Source organism: Acanthopagrus latus, chromosome 1, assembly GCF_904848185.1.
Source record: "Acanthopagrus latus isolate v.2019 chromosome 1, fAcaLat1.1, whole genome shotgun sequence".
Taxonomy (NCBI): domain Eukaryota; kingdom Metazoa; phylum Chordata; class Actinopteri; order Spariformes; family Sparidae; genus Acanthopagrus; species Acanthopagrus latus.
Genome location: NC_051039.1, coordinates 11,637,355 through 11,659,502, shown reverse-complemented (window position 1 = coordinate 11,659,502; position 22,148 = coordinate 11,637,355). Strand labels below are relative to the sequence as shown.

The window sequence follows — 22,148 nt, the reverse complement described above, 5'->3', positions numbered from 1 at the left end:
GTCGGTGGATCTTCAGGACTAAGCTCCTCCATCTCCAGTTTGCCTGCTCCTCCTGCTGGGTTTCAAGGTCGGGGGGGGGGTGCCCCCCCATTTTTTTTCCCTTTTTGTTTGAAGGACTTAACCAGGGTCCGGACCAGTAAGGAGGAAAAATCTAACTCGTCTTACACTTATTTTGTGTTTCGTTTTAAAGCAGAGCAAGTAATAATGTGATTTTAAGTCCGTAGGTATCAGAAAATATTGTTAATACGTAGTAAAGTGCTCACACACACACACACACACACACACACACATATATACACACAAAGAAAAAAAAGAAGAGGGCAAATGCCTCCAGATTAGCGCCATCTTCTAATCCCTGCTGGAGCCAGCCTTTTCTCCCGGCCCTCTATCTTTTCTCTTTCTCTCTCCAGGCTGTGGTCTGAAGGGGCCTCCCTCCTCAGAGAAGCAGGGCGAGCAGGGGGGCTTATATCTCCAAAGCCAGTGTTGCAACGCCGGATTCATGGCGTGCACAGCGCTACCCCCTGCCCACTAATCCACCACGTAACACTCCTGAGGGCCCTCCCGAGGGCAGGAGGGAAGGAGGCAAGGGGTGAGGCGGCGAGGGAGGAGGAGAGAGCCCCGGCGTGTTAACCTTGTCACTCACACCCTGAAGGTAACTAATTACTCACCTCCCACCCTCCCCACCCCTCCCTACCACCCTCCCCATTCGCACGTTCCCGGTGACGCCCCGACGCAACGTTTCACACTCGGCGTTTCCACTCAAAACAAGCAACAGCGAAAACCAGGAAATAAATCTGTTGTATTTAAATGTCTTTCAACAACGCACAGAAGGTTGTGTGGATGTAAGATCCCCCCCCCCCCACCACCACTACCATACTCTCACACCGGATCAGCTAAAGAGAATAGCAATTATATTCTTTTTTTCCCCCCCCATTTATGCTTTATGGCACGCACACACAAGGGGCGAGTGCACGCTCGACCTTCCATCCTGCGTTGCGGCCCTGTGCATATTAGAGCTCATAATGAGAAAATCCATGATTGTTTTTCATAATTAACGAGCAGATCAAAGTCTGAGCCCACTAAGGAAGGACGAGGCAGCAATTGGTCGATATGAGAGAGAGAGAGAGAGAGAGAGAGAGAGAGAGAGAGAGAGAGAGAGAGAGAGAGAGAGAGAGAGAGAGAGAGAGAGAGAGATTTCGTTTCTGAGCATCCTCAGCGTAGCTCTGCTGGTACACACGCGCATGAATATGTCTGGGGAAATCATTTGCAGCTAATTTTGCAACTGGATCACTCGGACATGGATTTCTGTTTGGCTGCAAGTGCAAAGATCAAATATAGTAAGAAAGAAATAAGACCTCTGGGGGGGCTTTGCTCTTGTCGGGAGGCTCGGTGGATCTCCACGGACCAACGCGAGCGGCAAAAACGGGGAGCATTACCTCATAAATTGTACGACATGACAACAAACTTCTGGAATCAAACGCGTGCATGTGCGCACAGTGTATTTACTGCTCAACTCCGTGTCAACACAACTCTTTCGCTGCTTCCATTAGAAAAATATTCAACAACAAAAAAATGTGTCTGATGCGTGATTGGCCTGACATATGTGGAGCACGGATTCTTTTAGACGTCTCGCTCCCCTTCATCTCGCTGCGCTCGTGTACTCTTGTGCTCACTTCCACATTGTTATTTATAGCCGGTCCCTCAGAACCTCCCAGCCTCATCATCTTCATCATCATCGCCTACGTCCCGTCTGATCCCTCTCCTCCTTTTCAACTGGCAGCCGCGGGAGAAGAAAGCCAGGAGAAGAGAGAGGGAAAAAAAAAGAAGGTGCGGGGACCAAACTACGGCGGTGCCCACGTCTTTCTCTGCGTTTTTTCTTTTCGCGAGAAGCTGCCAAAGTCTCCAGCTGCGTGGTGCCGAGGAGCTCGTCCAAACTGCAGAGGAGCTCCTCTGCAGCTGTCAGAGCTGCGGCTTGATGTTGTTAGCGAGAGGCAATGGGTGCAGAGGGAGAGGGCAGCAGAGCTCAGCGTGCCGTCCCACAAGCCGCTTCAAATGAGTTCACGTAAAGAGCTGAGACGGGAGGATGACTTTGCCGCGACACGTTTTGATTTGCGCGTCTCTGTTGAGTCCTGACAGTGATGGCAGACAGAGGTGTGTGAAGAAACACACTCGGGCTCAGTTAAACACGACTGAGTTCACTCTTAAGCATTATTGCAATAGTCTGAGAAAAATCTAACTTTATTTCTGATCCTGTGAACCTTTGGCAACCCTGTTCACTTTGTTTCCTCTGTTAAGACTTATTCTCCTCTGACCCCTGGATTCCACCGGGCACGCCTCCATCACCTGGCGCTGTTCTGTTCTGTCCTCCACATGGTTTCACATCCTGCCGAGAGCGTTGTGGAGATGCGTGCCCGATGTTGTTGCTCAGATTGTGCTTATTTTCATCATTTTCCCTTCATTTGTGTGCTTGTACTATGCCCGAGTAGGCCGAGTATTTGAACCATCTCATTTTTTTTGTCTGCTTTATCTGTATTTGTTGTTTTTATTTCCAACTTTGTTGTGCTATAGATCCCGAGTCTGCACAGGGCCTTTTATTTTGAAAACGCCGTTCCACTGTGTGAGTTCCTATGCGACTGGATCTGCTCAACAATCAAAGCCCTACTGGTGATAAAAAAAAACAAAAAAACTTGCAGTCCATCCCATTATAACAACAATATAAGAAGGTCCTAATAAGGGCAACGAAAAGGATCACTAAATTATTTTCATTGACTTCAGATCAAGTAACTTGTGACTGCTGTTTCCACAGACTCTAAAATTTAGATAGAAGCTGAAATTATGAAGAGACTATTTGCTAATTCATCTTTAGTCGGAATTACTGATCCAAAACTTAAAAGGTATCAACACCCATACACATCTTATATCAACCAACCTATTATCAATAACATCGAATATAAATCCTTTGCCAATGTTATTATAAAATTCAGTGTTTCCACCATCAGTTATGGAGGGAGGCAGCCGGATCTGTGCACTGATCAGTAAGAAGCTGAGATGATTTTGACAATAATGACGCTTTTTTGTAAAGAGAGAAGACGACAACAACAACATCCAGAATAATTGTGCGACCTGCTGCCTCACAGTTGCTGTATCCTGTCGAGAGTGTTGTGTCATGCTCCGATTTATCTGCTTCGCTCTCTACCTTGTTTGTTGTTGCCATCCTGGGGGTGATGACCGGAATGGGATCCCGGGGCGAAGTGCTCGTCGCTGTACGTGATCAGCGGGGTGAGTGGGTGGACTGCATGGGACGGCTGCACCACGGGGACTTTGTTGGACTGTGGAGAGAAGTACAGAAAGATTTAAAAGAGTGATGACATTGTACATGAGATCATTCCATGTGTAAGTGCCCCCCCTGCCCCCCGCTCCGATTCCCTGCCACGTGATCTAGAAAGCGGTGTGCTCACTTTCTAGATGTGGGCTAGTGAAGAAAGTTACTTTAAAAACAATATTTCTTCAGTTTCTTCTCTAAAAGGTAGCCTGAGCACCAGCACCTCAAAAACTTTGTTTAGCCTAGGTCAGCAGGACGGAAAACCCTGCTCCCTGAAGGAAGCAGGAAAAAACAAGTCAAAGACGGTGCGTGAGCGTGCTTGAGCCGGCAAAAGAGAGTAAGACGCAAACAGAGCTGGAGCGCATAGGAGCGAACAAGCGATAGAGCAAAGAGAGGGGAGAAAAAAGAGAGATTCGCAGGGTAGAGTTAGAGCAGAGGTCTTAGGCGGGAGATCAAAGGCAGTCATTAGCTGGTGAATAAGGGGAGTTCATTACAGAGCAAGAGCCGGGGGAAGGAGATATGAGGGATGGAGGAGGAGGAGAAGGGGGGCTGGTTATGGAGGCAGAGCGCGAGTGAGACAGATGTCTGCAGCGGTACTTAATGCAGGGGTAATCACGTCAACAGTGGCCTGGCCACAGGCCCCCCATCCCCGGCTGACTCACACAGACCTGCCTCCTGACAACTAAAATAAGACCGAGCCAGGCCCAAAAAACCCCGACACCCAACCCCCAGCCAACAGCGCTGCTTACATGCTTCAGCAGCACGAAACACATGGTAACGCTTAGCCATGCTAAATCTACTATTCACGATGTGAGCCCAGAGCTGAGCTGGAGTCAAAATATCACCTCCACAGGATATATGGCTAATCGGGGAGACATCGGTTCAGCGCTGGGCGAAGAGCGTCGTGCACCGAGCGGCCCCCACGGGCTTTGAATCAAAGGGTCTCATGAAAGTGTGATCGGAGGCTCTCACGGGAATGGTCATCTGATTACAAATGTTGTCGAAGATACTCATCTAAATTTAGTGCGAGCATGAATCTCTGAAGAGATGAAATAATCAAAAGAACTGATCTTTATTAGCTTGCACTTTGTCGTCCTAGCAAGGCGTCCGCCAAGGTGACATTCCTGCAGTGCTAAGTGGTGATTGGTTGGCCCTCCGCGCCCACACACACACACACACACACACACAAACCTCTTGGACACAAGGGTGGCTGGAATGTCTACATTTCCCCGAACCTCTCGCAGACTGGCACCGGTCTCAACTTAAGACCCCCCCCCCTTCTCCCCACCTTCTGGGAACGTCCTAACCAGGGGAACACAAAGGGCGGTATGTGTGAGTGTCGAAAAAGGTCTTGGTATCAACCACATGACACGTCATCCACATCGGACCCCTTATTGGGCTGGGAATCTCATCCCCCAGGGCCAGTTTCTTTCCCAATTCTGGCATGCTCCACATTGCACCATCAGAGATGCCCGATTCAGCAAAACCCAGACAAAGCCTGCCTGAAAACTAATTCAGCCATGATGCAGAGGCTTTTATCATTAGCCCAGGTAAGCATGGTCCTTTGACCCGGGTCAACGAGAGTCAAAGGTGACGGGATAATCTGCAAGTGAGGGAGTGTCAGAGCTCATTCTACAAAGGGGGAGGGCTTATTAGTTAAGGGCCGCTAACCCTAAAGGAGGGCCAACCAGGACCAGGGTGGCTGGGACATGCCTACACCAGGGGCTAAGTGATAGCATTCTCGCCCATATTATTTTACGCCTCTCCACTCCCATTTGTTATCCTGTGGGAATGAGATAAGAACCTGGGGGATTATCATTTTAGCTGGAAGTCTTCTCCAACTTGCAGCCCAGAGAACAGAAAGAAAAAGTGAGTGGAAACAAAAAGTTAGTCTCTCACACTTGTTCATACACAAAAAATAAATAAAAAGGTGACCGACTCCTCAGCGCCTCAGAAGGCTCAGACTTGACCGTAGAGGAGAAGCCCTCTTTTAAGCTTTTCCCAGTTACAGCTGTCAAATCCCATTTTTCTCAACTTCTTAATAAACCGTCCCCATTGTTGCAAAATCCAAAGAGGAAAAACCTCTGTGACCAATACTGAATTTATGGCTACTTGGTGCACATTTACATAAATTGCATGCCATAACTAACCACGTTTTACTTTCTGAAGAGCGGACGGGCAGTGAATTGTCATTTAAGGCTTCTCACATCGCTCATATCACTCGACAGGGAGGACTGTATCAGGGTTCAGTAAGATCCTCACATGTTTTGACTGTTTTCAGTTAAAAGTTACGGTCATTACAGCCGCTATGCAGCCACCATTTTTTTTTGTATTCTTCCAGGTGGAGACTTGTTGGCTTGCTGAAGCTCTTGGCAAGTTTACACACAAAGAAAAATGCATGACACCCTTTTACCAATTTCCTGGAGGAAGTAGTTGGAGACACTTACGAAGTGACCACAACCGTGAGGGTCACGCCACGCTGCTGCAATTTGATCCCCTGCCGTTCCGACAGCGACTCTGAAAGTCCTGAGCGGCGGCTGCAGCCGAGGCACCGGCGGTGGTGTTGCAATGGAGGGCGGCCATATTGGAGGTCCCTTTTATTGTATAGGAGAAATAATAGGCTTAGGATCTTTCTATTCATATTTTTCAGGGAGAGCGAAAGAGGAGAGGCGGCGAGGATTGAAAAGAAAACGTTCCATTTGGAATTTCATATCCAGGCTTGGCCGGCCCTTCTAAAGAACCTCTCAGATGTGGTTTTAAGAGAAATTCATTGTGCGGAACTGGAGCTGGCAGGGAGCCCTCCATGGAGGAGACACTCCAGTGTGTTTCAGCACAAGGAGCCAATGACTTGGCGTGCTGTCTGAAATTGGGGGTGGGGAAGGGAAATGGGACGTTTCATTTTTGTTTCCTTTTTTTTTTTCTGATTTGTTTTTTCTTTGGGAGGATTTTACTGACGGCACGCCGATGTCTGTGAGCTTGTATTCTGTCAGATTCCACCACCATCCTGCCATGAGCATGTGCGCGTCTGTACGTGTGTGTGTATGCAGTATATGCAATAGCTATCCTTGCAATATTGCCTTTTTAAGCATCCCTCTCCCTCTCTCCCCTCACAGCACGGCTTTTGTACTCCACTCAATTATACCACTTCTGCAGAGTGGAGTGGAAAAAAGGGAAAGCGGGAATTTTATAATAATCACTTCCCACTTCTGTAATTTATATGCAATGAGGACTCTACGCGCCTGCAGCTACAATCAAGTGTGTAGAAACCATGTGAGGTGTTTCACAAACAGCTGGGGAGATGGCAGCTCAAGTGGTGGCTATGGATTCCCATGCTGCTAAATCTTTTCACTAAGAAGCCCCTCTCACCCCAAAAACCCCACCTCACCTACTCATGGGATTTTCTGCACTCTGGAGGAAAAGGTTGCAGGAAAAAAATAAATAAATAAATAAATAAGGCCCAGGATATTAGAAGCATAGGAAAAAAAAGATGAAGCAAGAAAATTGCTCTGTGACTGCAAACAGGGTTCGCTATGAATTTCCAATAAAATGACGCCTGAGGGAATCATTTACAATACGGGCAGAGAGCTCACGCCCTCCTCCGATTGTTTAAATACCGTCTTTGGCTGCCGTTCCCACCGAGAATGTGATCATAAAGAGGACAAGATTACAGACGGAAAGCCTCTGTTAATCCAAAAGAAGCAGTATGAAGCAAAGGGTGTGCCCAGTGCTGGAATCCTACAGTCGCCCTCAGACCAGGTGTTCGCTCTCAGGTGTGTTTGTGTGCGAGCTGTCCGTACCTTTCCCCAACAAAAAGTGAGCAAACATTCTCCCATAGCGGCGCAGGAAGGGAAAAAATAAAAAGGGACCGTACCTCTGCTCCTCCCCTCCCTCTTCACCAAAACCAGTGGAGACCAACCTGAGGAAGCTTAAATAAATAACCAATTACCATTCGCAGAGCGGGTTGAACCCCACCAGCTCCGAGTGGAGTGCTAAAAATGGAATGTTTTATTGGCAGGATGGCCCCTTGGCCAGGGGGCTTAATGTAACGAAACCCAATTAATGGAGAAGAAAGCCCGGCCGCCAGCGAGCGAAGGAGCGCCACGCGCCCGGGGTAATGAGACGAACAAGCGAAGCCAACCACAGGGACAGGAGTGGAGGAGGCTGCGAATAACAGGAAAAGCCTGCCCTGGAGAGAAATTTACATCTGTGAAGCACCCCAATCTCTCTTCCTCCCTCCTCCTTTCATTTCAACCATAAATCCTGCGTGCTAGTCAGAGTCCAAAAGTTGAAGAAGAGCGGGCGACACTGAAGGCCGAGGGCCGGTCGGTAAAAACAAGAGAAAAAAAAAAACACGAAGAAAGTAAAGAAACAGATATCACCAACAGGGATCAGAATTCCTTAGATAGCAAAAATAGGTCACATACAGTCACCATGTATGCGACGTTATGGTTTGAGCGGCTAAGTTGCAGCACATTTTTATCATGCGAGGAAACTTGTCACGCTCTCCTCTTAATACCACCGCTACGCCCACGGGACGCACAAGCCAACATTTGCATTAACACACATGACCGACACGTGCCCCGGCACTGAGTGCTGAATTGACACACACACACACACACACACAAAAAACGCAGAAGGAACATAGCTGTAAAATGCGGTCATGGCACATGCTGATCAGAGCCTGCAATAACCACGCATGTAATGAATTTAACACATACATGCTACATGTGAACACAAAGGAGCTATTAACAGCTGACTGCCATCTTCCCCCCCTCCCGCCACCGAGCACAACTGAAGAGGACGAGGTGGATTACCAATCATCCTTTAGTTGGCATGAAGTGCGTGCGCTCCGAGCAAACCAATCACGCTAGCTCTCACACTGACATTCTGAATGCGCAAAGCAGATAATTTGTGTGAAATGTGCCTGCCCCAGATGAAAAAGACTTTATCCGCTTTTTAAAAGAGTTTTTCAAACTCTTAATTTCTATATGTCGCGGAGCTATTAAAAATCTGAGGGGAAAAGCAAGAGAACGTTATGAAAGTTTAACCCCCCCGCCATGTTAAAGACACAGCGGGTAAAGAATGAAAAGGCCGTGAAAAAGGCCACGCAAGAGGTCATGGAGGTTTGAGTTCGTAGCTGCAGTTTCTGTTTGTCGTGTGCTGGTGAAATCATTGACAGCAGGAGACTGTATGCTGGACTCAATAAGGAACATATCGCCCAGTACAACAGTTTGGTTTGCTCCTGGTTTTGGCCTTTAGGCTTCTGGTTTGGTGTATTGATGCATCTTTAGACAGTCTGTGGCACAAAAGAACATTTATTTGCTTTGGAAACACAGTCAATACTTAAAATAGGATCAAGTCCTCCTGTTGGTTTTGGTCCTTTCATGGGTTTTGTTGATAAATTAATGAGAATAAAATTGTGAGCAGGGCTGTGCAATATGACCAAAGTCTCATATCCTGATATGTACAAGGATGCCACTTCTGAGGGGTTCCTTGAGGGACTTCTTCACAGGGGTCCTCGAGGAACCTTTCTCAACTGAAAAGGTTCCTCAACAGCGGCAATGGTGAGGAACCCCAAAAGGTTCCTTGAGGCTCTTCTACTTCAAGGGGTGAAAGATGAGATACTCGATAAATCAAAGCTCCTCGTTTTGTCTCGGCTGGTCGGAGTCTTTCCTGTGTTCGAAATTAGGGCGCTGTGTGATGATGGCCGATACTCTTTAATTCACAGAACTTATGCATAAAACACACATTTGTAGCAATGCTCCCTCAAAGTTGGTATCGAATACTCATGACAAAGGTATATACATAATGGAGACAGTATATTTTACATTTTAACCATTCCAGTTTATCCAGAATTACATCAGTTCAATGGAACAATAGAATTCACTGTGAATTTAATCATTACAATTGCCTCTGAATGTGTTTTTTTTCTGCATTATGTTCTGTAAAAGCAAAAGTTTGTACTGGCACATATCAGACAAAACATGACAACACAGATATAAATGTGACAGGCCAATATCAGCAGCCAACCTATGCATCCGCTGGGCTCTAATATTGATCACTATATTTCAGCCACAATGGCAGGCAGTAATCTGGTATTTACTGTGCAAATAAGTGTAGGCGTACATTTCTGTGCCACACGTAGGATAGTCGTCGCGTTCACACCATCCAAACACTGTGTGGAAGTTGATCAGCGCTGAATGGAGGTCGGCTCCTCCACTGCTGTGTTTGCAGAGTGTGTGTGTGTGTGTGTGTGTGTGTGTGTGTGTGTGTGTGTGTGTGTGTGTGTGTGTGTGTGTGTGTGTGTGTGTGTGTGGTGGGGGTTGGGCCACTGCTCTGGCAGAGCCCTGGGCGAACTGCAGGATGTTCACCTTGCGGCGGGGCACAGGGCTCATTATCACAGCGGGACCTGGTCACATCAAAGGACTGAGGAAAGGGCAAACATTCTGCTGAAGTGCCACTGTCAGCAGGCCTGCGAGCGCACACGCAAACACGTACACAAAAGGCAGACCGCACACACACACTTGAGCACCCACGAGGCATCTACACCCCCACAAAGAACATGGCTGCTCTCGGTAGCACCATCCCCTTCGCCATGGACCTATTGAGACGCGAGCCGAAAATCGCAGCGAATCTGATGATGCCGGTCTCGCAGAATACCTCAGCACCGGTAGCACTGAGAGAGACATAAACATCAGCCCACTGTCACGGCATTCAACTGGACCGAAATTAGCGGCGTCATTGCATCATTTACCTGAACCACTGGGGGGATGTTGGTATCGGGCCCCTGTGTTTTGAACTCGGCCCTTAAAAGCTGACCAAGAGCAGAAAAAAAAAAACCTTTGGAGCGCACTTTATTTTTCTTCCTGAATCAATCGGCATCCCTCTCCTGCGACTATTTATAGCAACCCCGCTGCTGCATTAACACACTGCATGATTTATCATTAGGAGCCAGCGCTGGGCTGCTGAGTAGCTACATTCATGCCAGGCAGCGCGGTGGTGCCAACATCCACATTCAACAACAACACTCCAAGGGCCCTGAGAGATGTACACAAATAAAATCGCAGCACAAGCTAACTTTGTGTGGCGAGCGGGCTGAAAAGAAACCAAACAAAAAAAACCTTAGCCTGCGCACAATACCGGGAGACGGGAGAGAAAGAAGGGAGAGAAAAATGCAGTGCAGAATGGTGGGGGGAAAAGTGCTGATGAGTTGCCTTATGCAGGAGCTCCGTAGATCCGTCGAACAAGAGCGGATTTGCCTGCTACACCTAGATAGTGTTTCCCCCCCTCAGCTTTCGCCCAGGTATTCTGGGCATGAATGGCTGTCAGTTTGGATTTGGGAGCTCAGCGTTGAGGGGGAAAATAGAGTCTGGTGGGGGTCTTTGTGTGTCTCTACCTGTGGAGACGAGAGCTAGAGACAGTACACTCCTCGCTAAACCCCCAGCTAGCTCCGACGCCAGCGCTGCACCGACGGAGAGGGAAAGGGGTAAATATTAGCACGGCGAGCTAGCCAGGCAGAGCTGGACGTAGGCAGAAGGCAGCAGGCTGTGGAGGCGCTGCCGTGTTGTGCGGGGAAGGCTTTCAATGGCGCACACACCAGGAAAAATGTGGATGGGGAGGTGATTTGAATGAGAGCCGCTTCTGCCTGAGCTGTAGAGAGTATTGACCTAGTTTTCCTTCTGTATTTCACTCAGACAGACGCACGCCCACCGATGGAACGTGTAAGAATAGAAAGAATAAAAATACTGATGGGTAAGTCAGCCTGTAACTTGGACGACTCAACGGAACAGAAAATAAAAATTCACAGGGAAAAGTAGACGGAGTGCATTCTCTCCCGTAACAGGGTTAGTAAATAGGTTACGTAACGTTTCACGATCGGAGGGTCACGAGAAGCCGCGCTCACTCAGGTGTCATGTGTCCTAGCCTTAATCTGAACTTCTGACCCCGCCGTCACGTGATCAACCCTCCTCTCACCTCGATGACTGCGCTCGAAGGCACGCACGTTCCGTCTCATTTTACAAAAGTGAGACAAGCACCGAGACAAAAGCTGCGTTTTCATTATGTTACAAATTACACGACCGTTTCGGCTCTGCCTATAATGAGGCGAGGTTCAGGCAGCAGCCTTAAAGAAGGAGCATTCACGGGCGTGGATCACATTGCAAACCTTTTTCGGCTTATTCACATCATGGCCCCGCGCGACAATGCCAGCAGCCCACTGTTTGGGTGTGATTCCGCGTTTTAAGGGATTAACTGGTAAAGACTACCAACAAACTGCCTTTCAGCCTGGAATTAGCCATTAATCAAACCACACATTTTAGGGCTCCTTCTCTAGCCAGGCGCACACGCCCCTGTTAAGATCTGAATGAAAAGGCACAAAGCTATTCAAATCTGATCCCCCTCCGAACAAATGGCTTTTCTCCGTCCCCACAGACGCAGGGAACACTTCAAGAACCTCTCCAAGGATCTGAACGGTCACATGAAAACTCCGCCTCATCAATTAGCTTTGTGGCAGAGTTTTTGTGGGGCTTTAATACAAACAAAACAATGACCATGTACAACATGGCAACGGACAACGTCTGCTTATCCCTTGATACTTCTAAAGAAATGGTAATAGTGATTTTGCGGAGCACAAAAGGGACTCCTTAGGCTCGGGGCATATGGTTACAGCAACATTATGGGGCACACTCATGCACCTGATGCTGCAAATCTGAATGGTAAACCGTACAATGAAAACACTGCGGTTGTAATTCAGCTCTTAGTGGGATTTATTCATTGTAAGCTGCCCATACATTTTAATACAATCTCATTTGTCTACTAAGAAAGCACTGTTAGACTGAATGAGCACCAATCTCTCTCTTTCACGTATGATAGTAAACCGAGTATCTTTGGATCTTTCCGGTTTTGGATTGCCGGACGGTTAAAACAATGTAAATATGTCACCTTTAATATTTCTTGATGGCAAAAACTCGAGCAAATGTTGAAATGACACTTGGCGACCGTTAACATCATTACCTGTAGCTTGCAATCTTAAACTGAAGCAAAACGTTGGGAAATGTAGACATTCTGTTTTGACACTCCTCTCTCCCACAGAAAGCACTGCTCCCGAACACCTCGTCAGTAGCCTCACCTTTAATTCTGTTACTTTGTGACATCACACTATGTCATTGCATAATCTATGCCTGACAGCTAGTTAAACACGCGAGTTTGATTCAGCACAGCTGCTCTGTTCTTGTTAGCGGTGCTGGCTCAGGTGTGTGCGAGCCGACCAATCAGAGGAAACTGGGTATTCAGGAGGAGGGCCCTTAAAGAGACAGGAGCTAAAACAGAGCGTTTCAGACAGAGGGGGAAAACAGTGCTGCCACACTGGACAGATTGAGAAAACATGTAAACCTGTTCTTACAGTCACCAAAAATCCTGGAGTCAAGCGCAACTTTTTCACAAGTGTATAGTTGCTTCAATATAGATAGAGTGTCACTGTTTATGATGGGAGAACTGAAAATATAGATTGGTGGTGCAGAGTGCTCTGGGCACTTTCGTTTCTCCTGCATCTTTCATCTCGAAAGATAGGGATACCGTGGGGGTGGATTGATTTGATGTTTTGATGCATTGTTTGATGACGGGCAGCTCAAAGTGGAGGAGGTCTCTGTGATGTCTCTCCATTGGAGGACATGAAAAGCGTCACCTGGCCCCAGAGCTGAGGGTTATGGCTGCTAGTGGATTTGAGGGCTCCTGCTGAGCTGGACGGTGGCTCCATTGATGCCACATAATCCATTCAGCGTGACCTTTATATTTTTAGAGTCAGCGCCGCTCTCCTGTCAGTCTGCCTTGTTCAAACTATCGCAGACATCAAGGTCCTGATCAACTACGCTCCATTACGACACGACCGGTTTATCTAATTTATTCAATGTGTACATCCCACGAGAAAAATAAGCGCCTTCCATCACCGACCAAGCAGTCCGATGATCAAAAGAAACATGGAGCACAAGGCGAGCTCATCAGATGAACAAACACATTCTTGCTAGATATCTTTGTGGGTTTCATCATCCTGCATCAAGTGACTGCTGAGGAAAAAAACAAAGCCTTGTTCTCATCCCTGTGACATCAGCGCTCGCAGTCAGAGCGCACACGAGGGGGGGGAATCAAAGCCCAGGCAATCATATATTTACAATTAAATACCAATAATGTAAATCTCAATTTTTTTCCTCTGCCCTTCACCCAGCCTCCAATTGTTTTCTTAAATCCCACACGAAAATATCATAGGCTTAAAAGAAAAAAAAAAAAAGCCATACAAATAAATAATCTCATAACGTACGCTAGGTGGTATTAGTCATGAGCATCACACTCCTACCACGTTCTAGATTTGCCTAAACTAGGAGCAGACATAATTGGGATAAATCTCTTCAGTAAGCCACATAAAAAAGCAGAAGGGTGTAAATTGTTACACTTCTGTGTGTTAAGACACTCGAACAGTTGCACAGATCAGACGAACTGCAGCAGCGGGGAAAGAGCAGCATTCAGCTCGGCTGTTTTCCTCTGTGACTTGGGGCCACTGAGTTTTTCTCCAGCCATAGTAAATTGGGCGCCTGGGGCAGGAGCCTTGCCCAAGCTTGCATTTCGGAGCCGACTGTGGAGGGCATGAGGGATAGAGATATGGCACTGGGGGGGTGGGGGGGGGGGGGCAGGGCGGCGGATGGTGGGTGGGTGGGTGGGTGGATGGATGGGGGGGGGGTGTGGCGGTGGGGGCTGGCAGCGCTGTGGAGGTGACATTACGCACATGTTTTAACACAAAAGGGGACCTGGCTCGTTAGCACACTAACTAGCGGGCTCCATGGCGATCGCCACTCGTCATTCTTTCTGCTCCCTCTATCCACCTCGTCATAAATATGGCTACATCTGCAAGTGTAATCACCCCATTGTACTCCGATTTTCTGCTCTACTGGACGGCAGCATGGCAGCCTGCTTTTCAGCACCTCTCCCTCTCTTCCTCCCCCCCCACCTCCTTCTCTCCCCTCAAGTGCCCTCCGCCTGTTCCCGACCTTACTCCCTAACTCGCCGGTGAGGCCGGTGTGTCTCGCAGATTACAGTTCTCCGGTCGCTCAGGTAACAAGAGTCACTAATCTGGCCGGGCTTGAATTACACATAATTGCCTCGGCACCGTGATTGATTTCAGCCCTGGAAAGGGAAAGACGACGGCTCGCCCCCCCCCCCAAACCCTCCCCCTCCGCCCCCACCCCTCCCCAAAAAAACACCCCCACCTCCCTCCCTGCCTGCCTCTCTCCAGCGCTCACGAGCGGCAGCCAAGACTCTCCATCTAGTAGGAGGCAGGAGGCTTTGAAGAGATCAAAGCCAAGGCCGGGAGCAGTTGCGCGCCCTGGGAATACGGGAGAGAGGCTTTCTGCTCCTCAGCCCTATTTTCTAGCGTCATGTCGGATTGCAGCTGTATTGCATTTCGCCAGTTTTCTTAATGCTCTTGGTTTTGACTTTGACATCAGTGATCCCCCCTCGGTTTCTTCAAAAACAAGGGGGGGGGGGGTGACTGAGGAAGAAAGAGAGAAAGGGAGAAGTGGAAAAGAAGGAAGGAAAGGGGGGGGGGGGGGGTAAAAGAGATCTGCAGACTGATTTTTATTTTCACAACTCCATAATTGGCCAGTTCAAAGGGAGAGGAGGGGAGAATGTAGCATTTGTTTTCAATTCCGCCAGCCGATATGAAAGGAGCGACAAACTTTTATGGGTTTCCCAAAAATTAAAGACAGGCTTTTTTTTTTTTTCCCCTTCGCAGTCAAAGAACAGGGTGTTTTTTTATGGCCGAGACCACACAAAATGAACTGATAGCAGAGCCCTCCTCTTTGTCCTCCCACGGAAAAGCTCAGCAGCGTAGCACGGCTCTCGTGCGCGTGTGCGAGTCTCCGTTTCTCGGGAAAAAAAAAATACCCGTTTAGTGTATGTGTTGGAAGCAGTCCGGTGTGTGTGTGTGTGTGTGTGTGTGTGGGGGGGGGGGGGCGTTTTGATGTTTAGCGCAGAAACACAAAAAGGGAGGCACGGAGAAAAAGAGCGCAAGCTATATCCATCTATCCATTTAACAGCTTGGCTAATAAAGCCTGGTGGCGAGAAGGCACCCTTTGTACTGTAACTATGCAGGCCCTATACCAACCTCCTACACTGGGGACCATTAATATTTCAGCGCTGTCAGATACACATTGCATGTGAGCCTCTTTAGCACTCACACCCACAGCAGAAAGAAATAATGAGCTTCTGAAAAATATGAAACAGTGAAGAAGAAGGGAGGGAGGGCGAGAGCACGCCACAGACTGACCAACTTCATACAACAGAGCAGCTATTGATCATAGCTCTATTTCTTAGCCCGGACAAAGTGAGGGCTGTTTGAGCTTCTCTGAAGTCTGGACACAGCCAGCAGGATTTGCACCCATGTTTCACTCCTGTGGTCCTATTGTTCCCTTTGCCGCAGTTTACTGGCTGGAACACTGCTCGCCTCTATATAGACCTACGAGCTGTCAGGATGAAGTCAATAAAGCTATTCATGTTTTTACTCCTTTTACGACTGTATCAGGACACAGCGAGGTGCTGTGATCAGCTTTGAGGAATCGCTGTCAGGCTTTTTAATCACCGACCCAGATCGATTAAGCGAAACCTTTTTTTGCCGCAGGGGCGTATCGATTGGGATTTCTGAATAAACAACGACTGTAAAACTAATTTGGAAGATGGACTTTAAAAAAAAAAAAAAAAAAGTTTTAAATTATTCCTCGCTGACCTGAATCCAAAAACTCTGCAAAAACATTCATAACTCAGCATCCCGCACAGCCATAACACCACCAACAGTTACGACAATAAATTAGCAAAAAAGAAAAAAAAAAAACACAACACTCCCCACAAGCGCACACACACATACACACACACACACACACCGCCCTCTAGTCTCCATTTCTGATCCACCCTTACAGGAAGTCCACACCCAGGCCATTCAACACAGAATTGGGCTTAAGGGACAACCTTGGCGAGGCCCTCCGCTGACCCCTGGAGATCAGCAGGCAGGCTGCTGGTGTAGAGTGAAGTCCTCCGAGCAGGTGTTGTTGGGGCTCGAGCAGCGGTCTGCGCATGGGAGCCTGAATGGCTGGCTCCAGGCAGCCCGGCTTGATTGGTTAAGCTTCATCCAATTCAGTGGGAGGATGGGGAGCGAAGAAAGTGTCATCATATGTGAGTGCTTCGCTTTGAGCAGTAACACATGCCCGAAATAAACATCAAGTGGGGTTAAGTGCGCCTGCATGTCGTGCTCACGTCTGCGACACTCTCGTGTCTTCTGACACAATGAAACACACATTTCTAGCATTTCGAACACTTCACGACTCCATGGCCGTCTTTCATGGGCGTCACTCATTTCAAAAACAACAGAGATAAAATCAGCAGCATCTGATTATATCTACCCTTGTATTTGTAATGCAAGTACACCGCCTTAAAATCGGCGTGTCCATTTTGACGCATCAGAATGACGCAAAAATAAAAGTAATTCTACGGTTTAGGCGTCTTCTTGACAGTAAACACACAGGAACACAACCATCTTTCTGCGGAAAAAGTCAACCAGAAACTTCCCGGCCCTGGTAGACAATCGCCCCGCTGTGCTCCATTTAACAAGATGAAACGCGCTGATAAGGTGATTGCAACCACATGGCGTCATTAGCGCCGTGCATATGGAGTAAATGTGTCAACCAGCATCACCGTGCCGCGGAGGACGGGGGGGAAAAAAAAAAGAAAACCTTGGCGTTAATGGCGCTGTTTATAAAACACCGCGACCCAGCGGCACTACAAAGACTCGGAGACGGCGAGTGTTTCTCGTGTGTGAGGTCCCCGGTGCTGTCCTTCATGTGAACGCACATGTTTAATAGCACTGCGCAGCAGATGACATAGATGTCAGCCCGACTCTTTGATACACATTGCTAATTTGGTGTATACAGCATAGAATGAGCCAATTATACTTCTGTATTTTGACAGTTAGTATATTCCCTTGATGTATTTTCAGAGTTCTTAAAGAAAGTGAAAGGAGCCGATGGTGGGATGATCACCACACAGCACGTCCACCCTATAGTGAGACATAAAAATATGCCACAAGGTGCCATAAGCCGCAATCTAGAACATTATGTGCGGACACGGAAGGCTGCTGGTAAACGTAGTGTTCTCTTTAACAGGGATCTTCCACGGTAGTGCTGGGGGCATGAGCTCGGGACACACATGGCACTGAGGGACACCAGAGCGGTCCCACCAAATCCCGTTAGGTAAGCCTGGGTTAGTGATTCCACGCTGCGAGACACTGGCTAGCAGATCCGTCACGTTCCCACTACATCAAAGGGAAAGTACAGCGCTGCAACCCCCTCCGCAACCCCTCTTTCTCGCCATGAGGATCTGCAATTGAGGGTCCAAAGGGAAAAAGAGTGCACGGCAAAAGGAGAAGGAGCTTTCTTTACTCCCTCCTCCACTCGACTTTAAAAAAAAAAAAAAAAAAATCAGCGATTCTATCCGTTCCTCTCCTCAAGCTGTTGCACAGACCATGAGACTGTTCTAGCACAGCTGGAGATCACCAACACGTCTTCACAGTCAGGTGAAAATCCTTGTACTGTATCTCGGCGCTATCAACATTTCAGGACGACTAACGGGCTGATTTGTTTTGTTTTTTTTTGTCTTGTCAACCATGCGTTCAGGAGTTTATTCAAAAGGGTTTCAGCGGGACGACATGAGCTCAGAGGTCGTAGGATTTCTTTAAACCTATGGGAGAGCATGCAAAAACACGAGTGTTTTTTGCGAGTGCAACACGATTTCAGAATAGATTTCATGTCATTTTGTAATCCATCGCGTGCAGGGTCGAGCTTTATTTAGAAGCTGTCGTGGGTTTTTTTTTTGTTGTTGTTTTTTTCAAATCCTGCAGGACCACTTTTTGAAAAGATGAGACAAAACCCAACCACAGAAGCCAACTTGTCTTCTCGCACACATCAAACCCAGAGTGATGACATCCTCGGTGCTTTGAAGATCATAGTTTGCAAACATTATCATCACTGCCATTATGGGCTGTTATGATAATTCTGACCAAAAAAGTATCGTGAAAGCGTGTTTGATTTGCAAATACGAACAATGATAAAGACAAGGAAGACAGCGAAAAACACAATCCTTCCATAGTGTTGTGATCCTCTTCCTGGTTTTATAGACCAAAGTTTTAAAAAACAACAAAAAGTATGAATTATTACACGTAAACACGTCTCCTAAAATTGTCTGATGCATCCCATAATGTTCAGGTGGGCTGACGTGAGAGCGATTCCTCCCTGATTTATTTTACAAGTTCACATAGGCAATGCCCACCAGGAGACCAGGGACAGGAGAAATATCTGTGATGATGGAAAAGATTGTTTCTGAAAGTGAGCCTGACAATTACATGATTCAATCTTACGCGAGACTATAAATGAAATAATTGATTTCTACAGTCAGACAGCAGGCCACTGGTAAAATAATGCATTTAAGAGCAATAAGAAACAATCCTGTGCTGTCTCAATACAGTCTGAATGCAGAAAAAAAGAAATCTCTTCAAGCTAAGCTATATTAATAAATGAATGAAAAAAAAATGTCCTTTGTAGCTCCTCCAGGAGATGGATCCACATCATGTGACAGTCCACACTTCCTCCTCAGGATGCCCCGCAGACCCCACATCCTAAAAAAAACTACTATAGGTTTACATAAACATCAGGGTCTTCAAAACACACCGGTGGCTCTTTGAAGTGGCCAGTATTGTCTTAAAAAATCCACATGTACGCGCAACCAAACACCATCAGGCATGTCGGCGGCGAAATCTCAGCTCTCGCGGCGGAGGGGCGACTTATCAAGCGCGAAGGCCCCCCTAAAATCTGCTGACAATCAGCTACTCCCAACAGCTCCATCATGACTGGACGGCATGTGCAGGAATGTCATGGTCAATGGAAATCAATCTAAACTACTGGGATCGGGGGCGGCGGCGGGGCTCGGGATGGAAGAGAATGAAAGAGAGAATGTGCCTTTGATCTCAGTGAAAACCGATCCCAGGCCTGCAGATACTGTGGCTGCGGTGGCCAGCAGCAGAGGCAGCGAGCTGACATCAGTGAGAAAGCCAGAGGACTCATGTTCCGTGATCCCCTCCACCAAGCCTTGGCTCTTTTTATTGGATAAGTGAGAGAAACGTATATAAAATGACTACCGTTTTATTGAAGACAGGGTGAGGGGGAAAATTGGGCGGAAAAAAAAAAAAAGCAGCCATGGTAAATGAAATGAAAGCGGGGCTTTAAAAGTTTTGGCAGCAACTGCCTGGCCTAATTCATCTGCAGCGAGGGGTAATTTCCTCTCATACAGTCAGCTGGTCTCCATACAGACCTGGGTGAGGGGTTCTTTTCATTCTTTTTTCCCCTTCTACGGTGCGTACGTTGGAATAATTGATAAAAAATTGACCAGAAAACAAGCCATAAAAAAGAGAATTTGGAGAGCATCGCATCCCACGTTTTCCGCAAACCATTCTATTAGTAAACTCAAGAGGGCGAATCAGCATCACGCTTTCTCCACCATGTCACACACTTTCACCCTCTGCAACTTTGGCAGAGGGAGGGTGGGGGGTTGGGGGGGCAATGCAATTTTAACATCATTCCGCGATGGAGTTGCGTGTGAATGCAGCTCCTTTGCGCGCAGCATGTGGCATCTGCCCCCGACAATCGCATCTGCCTCTGAAAAGACGATTCTTATATTAACCCAGAACTCCCATTTCACAACTTCACCCTGATGCAACCAACCCATGTGCACTGTGGAAGCGCACACACACACACACGCACACACTAAACCACAGGCCTCTGGTTGCTCTGCGCCATGTGTGAGCGTTTCCTGCACGGAGACACCAAAAAACCAGACTGAGGCCGGTTTGCATCCCCCCCCCGCCCCCCGAGTGTGACACAGAGACATGGACGGAGCGGGATTAGAATGGACAGCTGCTGGTGTGCCCTGCATTTTATGTCTGTCTTGAGAGGAGAAATTTGCAAATGGGACAGACACAGGAAGCCGCCAGAGAGAGAGAGAGAAAGAGAGGGAGAGACCTGCAGCTGGCCTGAAATTAATACCGTTACAGGGACGATATCTGCAACAACACACGCAGCCCTGGACGGCACTATAAACTCTGCAGGGCGGCCTCAGAGGCTCGATGTTGCCTTTCGGGCCTCCTGTCATGCTGGGCTAATTAGAGGGCTTTACTCGGGTCATGTAGACATGCATCACTTAAGATTTTAACAAGATGAGAAATACTGTATATCTCACGTTAATCTTCTGGAAAAGTACGGCCTGGACACGGTTTCCAAGGGCCACTTACGGTCGCCGAGGGGACACTGGGAGAGGATATTTATTTTGTTCTCTTTGTATCCTTTTAAAAAGTTTAAGTTTGTTTGTAAATCAAGAAATGTGATCTAAGGTTATTCTATTCTTTCATTCATTGTCATCCGCAGTTCATACTTTCAGGTGTAGATCGATCACTTTTTTTCCTTTTTCCTTTGATTTCCTTTGACTTTGATTTTCCAGATATTTATATTATATTACACTGCATTCATTTTGACCCAGGAGCTCTGGTAAGCTTTAAACATAGTACATTATCTGAGACAGGCCATGAACACAGTCCTCTACAGGCTCATGATCGTTTTATGGAAGACTGCAAGCAAAGACTGTCTTATTGGTTTCACTGGATTTTTTTTGTTTTTATTGATTAACCATTTCCAAACGTACAACATGGACATCAGATCACAGCTCAAAGCAGCATCTCACTGAATCCTGCCCAAATGTTGTCTAACCAACAATTTCATTTAAAAGTAACTGGGAAAAGTTAAATATAGGCACAAGAGGCTTGAAAAGAGCAAATGTTTGCGATTTTTAAGAAGTGACGAACAAAATCAACTGACACTATTAGGACATTTTGGAATAGCCTGTAACTGTTTATGGTGCTGATTTGATTAAGTATCACAATCCTTTCAAAGTGCTTTTCGTAATTTATTTTATGTGAATCTTGAAAAACAACTGATGCTGTCGAAAAAGCACAGCAGGTGAATCAACAGGTTTCCTTCCCTCTGCCTCCTCAGTCTGCATGCTGCATGTTCACAAACAGCTTTAGTCATCTAACCTCAGTTCATGTCTTTAAACTGCGATATTTGAAAACCATGCCTGGGTTTAAACTGGGTAATCGCAGCCTCAAGTTAAATCTCTGCTGGTCTATCATCATCATCATCATCCTCCATGTTTGTTTTTGCTTTTCGATCCCACAAGCGCATGTTAATAAACAGAGCAAATGAGTTGTTTCAGACCAGCACGTTCAGCATCACTTTAACATAAACCCGCTGAAGGAAATAACAAAGTCTTCTATTCTGATTTATTTTCCGTCACCTAACTGATCGAAGCACGATTTACTTACTATCCTCGCCACACAAAACACAGTGCGGATGATTTTTCTTTATTATTATTTTGCTCGACTAGCACAAGAATTGGCTCTGACCAGCTTGTTCTCAGGTTCATTGTTCCCCCGACAGCATTTCACATCACGACATCACGCGAGTTAAAAAGTACACAAAGAGTTGGCACTGACCGTTCTGGGCATGGGCGGCGAGAGGGAGCCATTGTTCATGTAGGAGTCGTTCATGTTGCTCATCATGATGTAACCTGGGTAGCCCGAGTACGGATGGCCTTTACTGTACAGGTCTTGAAGTTTTCCTGATAATAACAACGACAACAACAACAAAAAAAGGTTAAAAAGTGACAATTTAATGTGCATTCGCAAAAG

General features: G+C 47.1%; 1 protein-coding gene across 4 annotated transcripts in view; it reads right to left on the bottom strand.

Moving 5' to 3' along the window:
• Positions 1 to 22,148, bottom strand: part of lef1 (lymphoid enhancer-binding factor 1) — a 47,437-nt gene that overhangs the window by 20,065 nt on the left and 5,224 nt on the right. For all 4 annotated transcript variants that reach the window (XM_037100276.1, XM_037100258.1, XM_037100268.1 and 1 more), the window contains exons 3-4: positions 21,954 to 22,078; positions 3,197 to 3,329 (exon numbers count right to left, since the gene is read on the bottom strand). In XM_037100276.1, the coding sequence (XP_036956171.1) occupies positions 3,197 to 3,329; positions 21,954 to 22,078 (258 nt within the window). The remainder of the gene's footprint in view (positions 1 to 3,196; positions 3,330 to 21,953; positions 22,079 to 22,148) is intronic.